Raw genomic sequence first — 15,497 nt, 5'->3', positions numbered from 1 at the left:
CCTCCCAAAAATTAAATCTGGGTAGGGTTTATTATTGGGGTAGGTCTTCTTTTCAGGGAAACGCGGTAGGTATTACTGATGACCCTGATGTATACTTAGACCCACTCATCCCTGCTAAAATAACAAAGGCAATGTTGTTCTTAGGCCTCGTTCACACGAGCGTGGTTTTAGTGCAGATAAGGCGCGTAAAAAAATTGCGACTAACTGCTCAAAAAATAGCGTGAACGGGCGATTTCCAGCTATCAAGTCTCCAGCTTAATTAGCAGTGAAATTGCCCATTCACACGATTGGAGCTGCGTGTTGCGTGTTATCCAGCTACCACAGGAGTCTATGGAAACTCCCATACATCACGCACCAAAGATAGGTCAAGTCCTATCTTTTCACGCACTACAGACCTTAGATGCGTGTATTGCGACGGTGCATCTCCTATTTTTAAAGGTTTGTTGCGTGTCTAGATTTCCTTCAGCTAAACGCTTCTATAGGAAACCATTGATTCTATTACATGAGGTTTTTTTTCCACGCGCCTATTCTGCACTAAAACCACGCTCGTGTGAACAAGGCCTGAATCTATGTAGATTCTTAGTAGTTTTTTTCCAGAGCTGTCATCGCGCTATTAGGGCTAATTCACATGGGCATATGCGTACAACACTGTAAGTATACTCCAAAATTGTACGCCCATACACTCTGCTGGCAGAGATTGTGTAGGGCTGCGAATCTGATGTCACGGACATGTACAGTGTGGTTTTTATTTTTCCTTTTGAAATACCCGCCCTGTTCTCTATTGACAGCGTTTCATATGCACCCAATTCAAGGACTGCGTTTGATACGCGGAGAAATAGAACAAGTTGCAATTTCTCCTGCGTGTCAATACGCAGTGACCACACGCAGGTGTGAATGGAAGAGTGAAAGTCCATAGATTTTTATTGCCTCCGTTCACCGTGTGTTACATACAGCATTTTGATGCTGTGCGGGAGGGGAGGTAATAATCGCCCGTGTGAATGAATGCATTGCAGTCCAATGCTTCACATGGCGGCGATTTGTGGGCGAAGTTTATCTGCGAGAAAACATTTGTATGAAAGCAGCTTTATGAGTGCGATATCAGTCCGATTTTCTAATAGCGATATTGCGCTTGCCCGCGTATGTGTATTCGCATCTGCAGATATTTTGCTGGCTTTTGTGCATTCAGAAAAATACCCACCGCTGCTCCCAGCTATTGAAATTAGTCTAACGAGTTCTGGATGCGTTCCTTTCCTGCGCAATTACGCAGCGTATCACGCACCTCCTGGCATATCACATGCATATTTGTGTATCCCCATTGACTTCTATGGGGACTTTTGGTGTGCAAAAATGCCGCAAAATAGAGTATGTTGCATATTTTTTTGCGTGAATTGTGAAAACGCGCATTTGTGAACAAACCCATTGAAATCTACAGGGTTCTATTCGCTGCGTAAATGCGCACGCAAACACAACCATGTGAAGCCAGGAGTTCCTGCACATGGACATTTACACGCGTGTGTTAGCATGCGCAAAATTTCTGAGCACAATACGCAGAGAATAAAACCCATTGATTTCAATGGATTGGTTTTCATTTCCTTTTTTTTTTTTTGCCCAAATGCGAAAAAACCGCTGCATGCTCTACTTTTGTGTGCATTTAAAGTCTATAGGGAGTGCGCAAATGTGCGTGCAATACGCTGTTCAATTCCACGAGAAAAATAACACACCTGGAACTCACTAGGGTAAATACCCATTTAAGTCGGGGAGGGCTCGTTTGCAGCACGCAAATGAATAGGCCCTGTGACACAGAAATGACAGTAAAATACACGTAAAAAAAAAATTGTTCACTGCGTGCAAAAACGCATACGCCCATGTAAAGCCCTTAGCACTCCTTCACACGCGCGTGACGCAATCACGCGAGTGTGTGACGCATTTTCACTCTAAAATGGAGCGCAATCACTTCGTCTTGTGAGCGTTCCTGCGCAGGTAAGTGTCCTTTTCTGCACTGGCGGCCCTGTTCACACCTGAGAGGGACACAACCAGCAGTGAAATTGACCAGTGGTTGCAGTTCCCACGGCCGATTCTCAGCGCGCAAAAGCACTCGTGTGAAAGAGCCCTCACTGATCTCTAAGGGCTCATGTCCACGGGCAAAATAAGAATTAAAATCCGCAGCGGATTTTAACTCTTCTCCTGCCCGCGGATCCGCACCCCATAGGGATGCATTGACCACCCGCGGGGTAGATAAATACCCGCGGATCGTCAATAAAAGTGATTTAAAAAAAAATGGAGCATGAAAAAATCTGGACCATGCTCCATTTTCATGCGGGTCTTCTATTGAAGCCTATGGATGCCGTCCGGATCCGCGGGAGACAAAATTCGGAATTTACTCACACGCTCCGTTTCTTCTCTTCGCGGCGGCGCCATCTTCTCTCCGTCGCGGCCGGATCTTTTTTCTTCGGGACGGCGCATGCGCGGGGCACGTCACCGACGTCATCATGCGCATCCGCCGAGCCGAAGAAAGAAGATCCGGCCGCAACGCAGAGAAGATGACACCGCGGCGAAGAGAAGAAACGGAGCGGATGGGAGGTGAGTTAATTCTCATTTATTCTTATTTTCAGCCCTCATGTCCGCGGGGCAGGAGGGACCCGCTGCAGATTCTACATGGAGAATCCGTAGCGGGCCTGATTTTCCCCGTGGACATGAGGCCTAAGGCTTTATTCACACGAACGAGAAACTTGTGCAATTTCTGTGTGATGCAATGCGTACAAAACACGCACGGATGTGAAGTCCATTCTTTTGAATGGGCTCATACACATGAGCGATGTTTTCCCGCATCGCGGCACGTCCTATCTTTGGGTGAGCTCTCGCATCGCATCTCCCATCTACCTCACTGAAAGGAATCCCCGCAGGGATGAAGGGAATCCCTGCAGCTTGGGACGACCTTCATCGGCAAAGGAAGGGGGAAAGAGATTAACATCCCCGTAGGGACTCCCTTTATCCCCACAGGGATGTTAAACACCGTCCCCCCTCCCTTTGCCGGTTGGCTCGCATAGTCTCCCATAAAAGTCTATGTGGCGTCAAAATTAGAACATTTTCAATGTTTTCACTCATTCGATGTTGCAAGAAAAAAAAATAGCGGCGTGTTCTATCTTTCTGCGCTTTGTTTATCTCCCATGTTTCCCTATGGCGCCTCCTTTTTATCACATTGCAAAGCACCAACTTGTGATTTCCATGCGATGACTTTTTAACATTAGAAAGTCCAATTGACTCATAAATCGCGAACGGCAGCCATGTTTTTGGGAAAAAAAGCAGCGCTGATGCTCAAAAAAATTGCGGGGAAAAAAGTAGCGATTTTGCCACGATATCGCGATCGCCAGTGTGCAGGAGCCCTTAGGGAGCTTTCACATGAGGGGGGAAGCTAGTCGCACCACAAAACCATCATCAGACTTCTCGTGATTATTTTCAAACTCCTGCACTCGGATGCGGAGTTTGAAAACCCAACGAATGGGAAGAAATTCCCCTCGTTCAGGCGCACCGCAGCTCCGTACTGCCGAGTGTAGTTGTGCCCGCACTCATCTGGAACCGCCCTCACTCTGTATTTGGTCTTTCTTGTGGTTTTCTTTGCAGGTGTATAAAACTACAATTTTTCACACACACACAAAAAAAAAAAAAGCGCAAAAATCTCACACAGATTCACTGAATTTAATTGATTTGAATGAACAATTTCGATCAGTAATACAGACCATAACCGGACGTACTGCGTTTTTTTTTTTCACGCATGTAAAATACACGTGTGAAAAACACAAGTCTGATTGCCCTAATACAAATCAATGGCGTTTATGCTATCCGTATAAGGGTGCCCACCCACTGGCGTTTTTTTTCACTGCGAAATTCGCAGGGTTTTTTTTTCTGCAGGGGGTCTATGGGACTTGTAATGTAAAAATCGCGATTTACCGCGATATCGCGATTGCGATTTTAGCTTTGCATGTCCCATAGCCCAAAGACCCCTGCAGAAAAAAAAAAACGCTGCGAATTTCGCAGTAAAAAAACGCTAGTGGGTGGGCACCCTTAAGCGCGTAATCTGGAGCGCAAATACACCCGTGTGAATGAGGCCTGAGTCTAAGGGTGGCTTCACACGGGCGTATGCGTTTTTGCTAGCACAAGGCATTTGTGAGCGTGTTTGCATGCACAGAGCATCTTCACATGGGCACAAGATACACGCCCGCCCTGATTTAAATGCGCATTCTTTCACGGATCCCATTGTACATTTGTCCACCCCGCATAGACTTCTGCTCACGCAAAAAAGGATAATGTGTACGAACCCATGCGTCTCTGCATTTTGCACATGTACATTTTATCCACACGTGTTAATACGTCCGTGTGCCGGATCCCTAAGACACTACGCCTGCTGTGATTGACTAGTGCTGCCCACATGAGCGGCTCTGGCCAGTGAGATCTGCATGCACACAGTATGCATCAGGTAGTCGAAAAAGCGGTCCAGCCATCATTGTTTGGCCAGTACCAGAGGATGTGCTTTAAGGGGTTGTACCAAGATATAAAGAGATCTAAAGTTACTCAGAAGATGGGGAGTAACTCTATGATCAGTGGGGTGTAACCACTGGGGTTCCCACGAGTCCTGAGTATGGCGGTCCTGACTGTCCCCACAGAAATGGAGGACATGCATGCATTCCATTTATTTCAATGACAACACCGAAATTACCGAATACAAGGACAATGTCTGTCTATAGAGGGGGACTGGAGCATTATATCAGGAAAAATGAGCTTCGGCCATTAAACAGATATAATATGATCATGATCAGTGTGGAGTTTTGCACAAGACTGAAGTTTTATTATTGGGGTTATTTAGTTTAGCAAAAAAGACGGTTGGGGGGGGGGTGGCGACCTAATAATTATGTATAAATATATCGGGGGACAATACCGAGATCGCTCCCATCATCTGTTTATACCCAGGACTGTGCCAACAGAGCGCCCTCTACGTCTAGAGGAAAGAAGGTTTCTACACCGACATAGAAGGGGGTTCTTTACTGTAAGAGCAGTGAGACTATGGAACTCTCTGCCTGAGCATGTAGTGATGGTGAACATGATAAGCGTACAAGAGAGGCCTGGACGCCTTTCTTGGGTGTTACAATATAATATGTTATAGTCACTGATTACTTCAGAAGGGTCGGTGACCCGGGGATTATTCTGATTGCCAGATTGGAGTTGGGAAGGAATATTTTTCCTAAAGTGAGTATAATTGGCTTCGGCCTCATTAGGTTTTTCTCCTTCCTCTGGATCAACATTGCAGGATAGCAGGCTGAACTAGATGGACACAAGTCATTTTTCAGCCTAACACTATATGCTACCAAGTTCCCAAAAGTTACACGTCTCAAGTTGTGACATCTTATAGTAAGCCTTATAATATAAGACTTACCCGGTCAAACAGTGCGAACAGCTCTCTTAGTAGATCCGACACCGGCAGCTTGAGATGATTGGCAAACTCTTCTATTCCAATCCTTCCTCCCTTTGACAAGTCGGCAATAGATGCGTACACTTCCAGCTGTTTCTCAAAATTGTTCCATTTTAGGCTGAAAACAAATTGTTGAAAGTAAGTAATACAGTAACAAATATAAGTAAGGTAAAGGTATTGGGGCACAATCATTTGGCATAGTTTTGGCGCAGAGATTAGCGCTAGCGTGTGTGCTTGTCAAGAATCTGGCACTAGTTTTTGCTTAATGTTAAATATTCTTTAGGACTCACATAGGCGCAGCGATCTACAGCCGCAGTGAGGCTGAAAAAAAACCGCGTAATCATGCGATACTTCCGCTGTGCTCACAGCGGAAGTATCACGTGATGCATGGCTTCCATTGACTGCAATGGACGCCGGCTGCGCGTTTTTCCGCAATTAGAACATGCCACGATTTATTTCATGCTGCGTGAACATTTAAAGGCAGTAAGCTATTGGGTTCATGAAACGCGGCAGAAATCCATCCGTGGGCATTAGCCCCAAGTAGGTAATTCCTGCCTTGACTCCTCTTTTAGGTCCATTGACTTACTTGCCAAAATATATATTCACCTCAATTCACAGCTCATCTAGGCTACAAAATCAGCGTGTATACCAGAACTATCCCTCCGACTATAAAAGTCAGCGTGTATACCAGAACTATCCCCCGACTATAAAAGCCAGCGTGTATACCAGAACTATCCCTCCGACTATAAAAGTCAGCGTGTATACCAGAACTATCCCTCCGAGTATAAAAGTCAGCGTGTATACCAGAACTATCCCTCCGAGTATAAAAGTCAGCGTGTATACCAGAACTATCCCTCCGACTATAAAAGTCAGTGTGTATACCTGAACTATCCCCCGACTATAAAAGTCAGCGTGTATACCAGAACTATCCCTCCGAGTATAAAAGTCAGCGTGTATACCAGAACTATCCCTCCGAGTATAAAAGTCAGCGTGTATACCAGAACTATCCCTCCGACTATAAAAGTCAGCGTGTATACCTGAACTATCCCCCGACTATAAAAGTCAGTGTGTATACCAGAACTATCCCTCCGACTATAAAAGTCAGTGTGTATACCAGAACTATCCCTCCGACTATAAAAGTCAGCGTGTATACCTGAACTATCCCCCGACTATAAAAGCTAACAACACGGACTTCCGCCCAGGACACAGAGGAAGCAGGACGTGTCTCTCAGAGCTCCTGCGTGACACAACTCCCAGAGACACCGGGACCCTCTAGTGACCCACAAAAAAGCAGCTGCAGGGACGGACATCTCCCCTGCTTGCTAGGCAGAAGTCCCAACACCGGCAAGGGGCCCGGAAGATCCTCCGTGAACCTCCAAACGCGGACCGCGGGAAAGGAGAACCGGGGCACAGAGGCGAGGAAACGGGACGCCCAACCCATAGCCAGCCGGGACCTTACCTCCGCCGAAGATCTCCGGTAAGGTCTGCAGACCCATCGGCCCCCGCCCAAGACATACCGGGAGCGCCGGGGACACTGCGGCCTGGACGCGCCCAAAGCCGCGGACTAAATTTCCGGCCGCGAGAACCGCGACCAAGCCCGGTAAGAGCCGCGAGAGGGGGGAAGACCTCGGGAAGCCATAGAGGACTAGGGGAGACCCCCCGAGAGTAGATACCCCACCGGAACACCAAAGCGGGCAGCAGCGGGCATCGCGCCACAACACCCGGGCCGTGACAGACATAGCCCAGCTCCGCACGGGGAGAATAGCCCGGGAGAGCACCCGGACAACCGGAGAAACCCCCCCCTGAACCGGCGACCCCCCCCGAAAACCTGTGGGGACGCAGCGGCCTAGCGGCAGCAGAAGCCACAGCCTAAATTTCGACAGCGATGCCCACAATAAGCCCCGCCCATTACACCAGGCAGGGGAAGGAGCCGAGAGGCAGCAAAGAAGTGTGAAGACACCACACAGCCACACCAACGCTGCAGAGAGGGCCCCAGAACGCAACAGAGGCACAGAGATCCCCTTCAAAGAGAGAGAGGGGGGGGGGGGGAAACAGCCCAAGAACAGTGGGCAACCATAACTACCACACGAGCCCCATCCCAACCTCAAGAAAAACACAAAACCCAGTACATACCACAGAAAAGATCCCAAGGGACTATCATTCGAATTTAACCCCTGACAAATCCCTAAAGAACAAAACAGCAACAGGGGGGGGGGGGAAATAAGGAAAAGAGGGGAGAGAAAGCCCAGACAGCACAAAACAGAATAATTAAAGTACACCAAAAACAGGAGTGGGGGAGATAAAAGCGACAAAACGAAACCAGCAGGAACATTAGTCGCGGAGCGAACCAAAGACCCCAGACAAACAGAGATGGAGCAATAGATAATGAAAGATAAGCCACATCCACAACAAAATTAAACTGCAATAAAACCAGAAAAACCTCAAGAACAGGGAAGACATCTCAGCAAATCAACCCGCATAACCACTCGACTTAAAAAAAAACAAAAAAAAAAAACATGGACAAATATCTAAACGAAAAAAACGCAGGCACCTCAACAAGGGCAACACGCCAGCCAAACACAGACAAAACATCTATGGGAGGACAACAAAAGAACAAAGCTGCCAAAAACATCAAAGAAAGAGAAAGCAAAAGCACACACCAACCTACATCCCCTTTGAAGAACCCCCCCACCATGTACCGCGGTCTTACCAGACACCGACCACGAGACAATGGACACTTCCGCCATACAAACTAATGACCAACCAATGAATAACAACATGGACATAACCCAGGCAACACTGGTGGCACAAGAGGTGTCAAAAATGCTTCTCCCCCTATTTGATAACAGATTAGAGGCATTGCATAAATCCATAAATTCAGCATTATCCCAAATCACGGACAACACCCAAAGGCTGACGGAATTAGAAGCGAAAACCCAGAATACAGAACAAACCATAGCAAGCTTGGAAGCCTCGCTACAAAGAAATCAGTCAGAAACCGAAATGCTTCGGGAGAAAATCGACGACCTAGAAAATAGACATCGCCGTAATAATCTTCGCTTTGTGGGAATACCTGAGACAGTAACCAATAACCAGCTTATAACCTACCTAACTACTGAGCTACCACAAGTACTCCAGCTCGACATACCTAAAGACCCTCTAACAATAGAAAGAGCTCACAGAATTGGCCCCCCGGGGGAGGGGCGTAACAACAGAAATAGACCTCGCCCAGTGATAGCAAAATACATGCATTGGGCAACAAAAGAAACAATCTTACAAGCTTACAGACGACAAGGAGAACTAATAATACAAGGATCAAAGATCTTACTGTTCCAGGACTTTTCAGTGGCAGTATCACAAAAACGCAAACTATTTACCCCAATCTGCCAGGCCTTACATGAACAAAACACACGCTTCCAATTGCTATATCCGGCAAAGCTCCGAATCCAAGATGGCAATAAATCTCTAATATTCAACACCCCGGAGGAAGCCAGAAGACATCTGCGCATGGAAGAAGACGGAGAACAGGGATGAGAAAGATGGGGAAAAAAGGAACTGCATAGTTGCTCTTTATTATGACCCTGTTCGAAACATCGTGGATGTGGCACCCGTTATGCAAAAGAAAAAGAATTCAATACTGAAAGTTTATATGTTTATAACTATGTTTTTCATGTTTTTTATGTTTTCTATTTTTTTTCTGACCCATTTGACCTTTAGAAAACGGACCGAAAGGAGGATCGGAGAGCCCCGCAGGCATGGCACAATCAACACCCAGTTGCATCCACGGCTCGCTGGGACCGAAGGATGTGACGACAACAAAGAGGCAAAAACCACGGTAATTATAACCGACACATACCAATATGCCCACAGACTTAGAGACAACTGAATATCAAACACCCTCCACGATACAAATACTGTCCTGGAATGTAGACGGACTAAACACACCCATTAAACGAAAAAAAGTACTCACACATTTAAAAAGATATAAACCAGATATAGTGTTTTTACAGGAAACACACTGGAAAAAAGAGGGAAAAGGGGAACTAAAAGCACCTTGGATAGACGCATGTTATACAGCCTCCCATACATCAGCATCACGAGGAGTAGCCATTTTGATTAGGAAAAACACACCACATGTAATACTACAAAATATAGCCGACCCGCAGGGCAGATATCTAATAATGAGAATCAAAATGGAAGAACAAATATATACCTTGGTGAACGTATATGGCCCCAACACAAATCAACCGGCATTCTGTGCCACGCTAATAGAAAAACTACAACCGTATCTAAACGATAGAATAATCATGGGAGGAGACTTTAACAGCGTACAAGACGAAATACTGGACAGAACAGGGCCATCCACCCAAACAACCTCAATCACACATGCATTACTAACGCTAAAAGAACAACTCAGCTTATGTGATCCGTGGCGACTCCTGAACCCCACCAATAAAGAATACACGTGCTGCTCCAATGCACACCATTCATTTTCACGCATAGACTTTCTCCTGATATCAAACAGCACTTTTGAATATCACCACCAATCAATAATCCACCCAATATCCCTCAGTGACCATGCACCGATAACAATGAAACTACAACTGATAGCCCCGCGAAGGCTAACCAAAATATGGAGATTCCCCTCATTTTTGTGGGAATCAGAGGATTTCAGGGCATACCTGAAAATAAACTGGAATAATTACGCAGACGACAATAGGGCCCATATAGAGGACATAAACCTATTTTGGCAAGCTTCGAAGGCAGTGATGAGGGGCCATATCATAAGCTACCTGTCCCATAGGAGGAAAAAATTCCAAACAGAATTCGAGACATTACATCACTCCCTCCTGGAGGCACAAAAAGAACATATGAACTCCCATGACGATAATTCATATCAAACCTTCCTCACAGCAAAACATTTACTAAACACATTCGTACATACACACGCACACTGGCAAACACAACTAACAAAAAACAAGTTCTACAGGTGGGGCAACAAGACAGGTTGCTTGCTAGCCAACCTGGCTAAACAAAAACAACCACACAAACCAATATTGGCACTAAGACACGCCAATGGAGATAACCTCACAACAAAACAAGAAGAAGTGACTCAAATACTACACGAATACTTTGAAAACCTATACAGGGCAGAACCAACAAACATGCAGGACATAAACAGTTTCCTAGAATCTGTGAACCTACCAAAACTAACAGAAGAACAAACATCTTTACTAGACGCTGACATACGGGAGGAAGAAGTAAGAGGGGCGATCTCGAGGGCACTAGGGGGAAAAACACCAGGCCCCGACGGATTCTCGACGGAATATTATAAAATACTAATAACAGATATGGTGCCAGTACTGACCCAACTGTACAACACAATATACAAAAACGACACACAAGCAGAGGACTTTGGAGTATCAAGAACGATACTACTCCCCAAACCGGGCAAAGACCAGACAGAACCAAAATCCTACAGACCAATAGCGCTGTTAAACTGCGATTATAAATTCCTGTCCAAAATACTAGCCGACAGACTCCAGCTAATCCTCCCGTCCATACTAGATCCAGCACAGAAAGGCTTTACACAAGGGAGAAGTGCTTTAAAAAACATCAGAGCCGCCATAGCGGCGACGGTCATAGCACAAAACCCCGAGAGCCAGACTACAATGCTGCTGAGTCTGGACGCAGAAAAAGCTTTTGATAAAATGGCCTGGCCATATTTAAACAGACTGCTGGAAAAAAGAGGCTTTGGACAGATTTTTATGAACTATATAGACACAATGCACACAAGGGCCACCACGACTCTCACAGTCAACGGCCTTAATACTCCCAACATAGACTTATTTAGAGGGGCTAGACAAGGCTGCCCCCTTTCACCACTGTTGTTTAATCTATCAATAGATCCACTGCTTAGATACTTGACACAAACAACGCTATTTACAGGAGCCACATGCGGAGGGACAAAGATAAAAGTAGAAGCATTTGCAGACGATCTTTTACTGGTGATAGACAACCCTAGGGAAACACTAACACCCCTATTACAGGACGTGGAAAAAATCGGCAAACTCTCGGGTTACACTTTAAACCTAGACAAAACAGAGGCTTTACTTCTTAGGGGACAGGCCAAACCCCCATGGGCAATGCAGTATCCATTTAAGTGGGAAAAACACGCAATACAATACTTGGGAGTACAAATCACAAGAAACCCTTCCAAATTATATAACACAAACATAGATCCCCATATCAAAAAATTAGAAGCGACCCTAAGCACATGGAAAAACTTCACGATTTCTTTTCTGGGAAGGGTGAGCCTATTAAAAATGATAGAATTTCCACGTCTATTATACATCCTACACTCACTACCCATATTCCTAAAATTAAAAGACATAAAGAAAATAAACTATCTGTACAGGAGATTCATATGGGGAGGGAAAAGACCACGCATCGCGCTCAAAATATTACATAAGCACAGAGAGAACGGAGGAACCAACTTACCCAGCATACGAGACTACAACCTAGCGGCACAAACACGAATCATTCATGACTGGATTCATTCCAAGTCACACTTCACAAACAAACCACTCGAACAAGAAATGGCCGGCCCAACACGACTCCAGAATATCCTCCACTGCTCATACGCAGAACTCCCAGGAAAAATCAAAAAGAACCCCCTGATATTAACGGCCTGGAAAACATGGAATAAACTGCGCAAAGATAACCAAACATCACCCCAAGTATCGCCATACCTGTCGATAATGAACAACCCCAACTTTCAAGACGGTAATCCCCATAATATATTCGCGGAATGGGAGACCAAAGGAATATACACAATAGACAGACTGCTGCACACAGAGGAAAAACGAATCCTAACATATGACGAAACGAAACAAAAATACCCTGAGATCCAAATCCCACTATTTTCATACCTTTAAGTCAGACACTATATCACAGAACTCATACCACGACTTCGAGAACCTGACTGGGTACAAGCAAATGACATATGGACGGCTAGGAAAACAGGCCCACAGGGAATGATCTCCAAGCTGTACAGGATAATAAGAAATATGAGGGAGCAAGATGACATTGACTCGGGGGTTGGTAAGTGGGCCAGGGACAATCCTGATTTCACACCAACATTGATAATGAAGTCTCTGACCTCAGCACACAGATACTTACCATCAGCCAGATTTCTGGAGATGAGACTGCAAATTGCCCACAGATCATACATAACCCCAAGTAGGGGATTTCAAATAGGAACTTACGACACCCCAAATTGCCTCAAATGCCAGGCGCCATATGCAAACTTATATCACAACCTATGGACATGCCCCCCAATACAGGACTTCTGGACACGGATAGGAGAGTACACAAAAACACACCTGACGAACTTCTGCCCACAAGAACCAACATGGGCAATATTTGGCTACTTAGACTCTGAAGTCTACCACTGCTCGAGAGGCGTTAGAAAACTACTGCACTTCATAGCAGCAGCGGGATTAAAAGCCATTTTACAAACATGGATACAACCATCAGGGCCCCCATTCAGACTGTTCCTGGACAAGCTAGCGTTCCTGTTCCAGATGGATTGGGCGGAAACTTCACTTTTCAAAGAAAAGAAGGTACAAACCTTCTTTGAAACCTGGGGGAGCTTCATTCAATTATTACCACAAAGGGTAAAAGACAAATTAAGAAACTGCTTCTACTAAACCTGCTGGTTCCAGGAACAGATAGCAATGGGAGACACACTAATTTAGGGTGATCTACAAATCGTGCCATAGCCTGCGGGGCCTCCGAAAACTTTGAAGATCCTCAACATACAGGTCAGTAGACCAAAAATATCCGTGGTCAAAATGGGTCAAAGGTTAGATTTCATGTATATAATCTGTCTGTTTCAATGTTTTGTTTTATTTTGTTTAGTTTAATATAAATAATATAAAAAATGCAGGCTGGGACAGCCAAGACTGATACGGAAAAAAGAACCTGCAAAAATACTGTAATGTTACATGTTTGTCCAGACCCGCTTAATAAAGACAAAGTTTAAAAAAAAAAAAAAAGCTAACAACACACGGACGAGTGCGATATCGGGCCGTGAATCACTCGCTCACCGACATGCGATTTCCCCGCGGATGTGAGGCATTTTTATCTCAAAACCGCCTCGCATCACTTCGGGTAAGTAGCCGTGCCGGAGGATAGCTAATAGCCGTGGCAGAGGATCGCAGAGTTTCTCTCATTGTTTTCAATGGGAGACCTCGCATTGCATCGTGTGCGCCTAGCATGTGGTGCGATGCTGCCGCCGGCCCCATAGAAAACAATGGGACTGCTATGTAAGTTTATGCAGCAAGATAGAACATGCTGCAGTTGGTTACCTGCAGTGCATTGTGGTGCCATGCGGGAAAACATCCTTCATGTGTAGGACTCAATTCAAAAGAACGGGATTTATATTTGTGCGTCTCGCATGATTTTCTCGCCAGTGTGAAGGCGGTCTAAAGCAAAGAGCTTATTCAAAGATTTGGGAAGTTTTTGCCCATGACAAACCTATTGTTCTCTTATCTTAACACAACAAAACCCATTAGAATCAATTCCAAGTGTCAGTAAACCACCCTGATAATGCAACGTGATGACGGTGTGCCGCGCTAAGAGTCAAGCTTAAGACCAAGGCATCTGTACACTGAAAAGAAAAGTCAAGCGGCACAAAAAAAAACTTTTTCAGAAACCTGTGGCTTTGTTTAAACTTCCATGTTATTTTTTTGCATTAGACTTCCTACACAAGGACGAGTGAGACGTCGGGCCATGAAGCTGCCCGATACCGCACTCATGAGGCATTGCTCAGGCATAAATACATTGGTGAAGTTCCGATCCTCTTGCACGAATTTCAGGTGCGATAGAGGATCGGAAGCGTTTTCCATTGATTTAAATGGCAACCTTGCATCGCACTCGCATGCACATTGCATGTAATGCAAGAGCAATGCGAGGCATTAAAGCTGTGGCGATGCATTCTGAGGAGTGTGAGGAGTTAGAGCATGCCACGATTTTTTTCCCACACTGCAATTCATATTCTTGTGAGATTGGTGTGTCTCGCAGTGCACAGATGTCGTGCAATTTTGTTGGCCACACATATGGACTATTTATGGATGATTACTGGGGGCTGGGTGACTGATGACAGCATGAAGTATTGCTAGCGCATGAACAAAAAAAAGATATGTAAGCCTTTCATTGCCCAAATACGTTGCGCAGGAGCATGCATATTTGCGCTTGCGCTCGCCTGCAGAAGCCTTTAACAAAAATCAATCAGCAACACACCTCCATGCATCAATAGGTGGCGACAATGATGAAAGTGTGTTTGGGTCGAATGGTAGTATTAAGGATTACTCATCTCCCATACAATCTGCATTGGCCTGTGTAAAGACTATTTAAATGAGCGCAGATCTTGATGACCTGCGCTCATCATCTAGCTCAAATTGAGTCAAGTAATGAGAACTCAAATTCAACTTTTATACAAAAAAAAGGGAACAACTGCTTCTCACTTAAACTTCCGGCTGATTTTTGTGAACTCCACAAGCCCAGCCTCCATGGGTAAAGTCAGGTCTCTAGCTGTTAGCATTAGTCTGCAGTCTTCATAGGTATGATCAGTGAATGGTATTCCAAGTGACCTGCAAAAGACAGTAAACCATTGTTAATGGTAGGAGCTGCTAAGGAAGGCTCCAAATCCACATCCAATACACAAAAATAAAGCTGTGTACTCCCATTCTAACACTTTTTATTTTTATTTTTAGGTGACTTGGACATTTTCGCTCCTAAGATCTGCGTTCAACCAACAGACTGGCCTAATGTCACACGATGTCAATAGTAAGTAGCTTGTGCCTCTTACAACTAGGAAGTAGCTTGCTTTCTCCCGCGGGGTTTTGAACGATAATCGTTCCATGTAAAAGCAAGCAGAAAATGAACGACTGGATCAGAATCGTCCAGTTGTTCACTGATGAGGGGAGAGGACAGAATATGGGGGATGTAATGAGGGGAGAGGACAGTA

At 45.2% G+C, this 15,497-nt stretch overlaps 1 protein-coding gene across 1 annotated transcript in view; it reads right to left on the bottom strand.

The window, feature by feature from the left end:
• The window catches only part of LOC136604692 (lysophosphatidylcholine acyltransferase 2-like), a gene marked incomplete at its 5' end in the record, with an annotated part of 48,470 nt that extends 33,350 nt beyond the window's left edge, over positions 1-15,120 (bottom strand). Inside the window, 3 exons of the mRNA XM_066588916.1 lie at positions 5,170-5,316; positions 5,429-5,582; positions 14,995-15,120. Coding sequence (XP_066445013.1) covers positions 5,170-5,316; positions 5,429-5,582; positions 14,995-15,120 — 427 coding nt within the window. The remainder of the gene's footprint in view (positions 1-5,169; positions 5,317-5,428; positions 5,583-14,994) is intronic.
• Between the last annotated feature and the right edge of the window lie 377 nt (positions 15,121-15,497).

The sequence above is a fragment of the Eleutherodactylus coqui genome, unplaced genomic scaffold (genome assembly GCF_035609145.1).
Source record: "Eleutherodactylus coqui strain aEleCoq1 unplaced genomic scaffold, aEleCoq1.hap1 HAP1_SCAFFOLD_256, whole genome shotgun sequence".
In the NCBI taxonomy this organism is placed as follows: Eukaryota; Metazoa; Chordata; class Amphibia; order Anura; family Eleutherodactylidae; genus Eleutherodactylus; species Eleutherodactylus coqui.
This window is presented reverse-complemented; position numbering and strand designations above follow the sequence as displayed.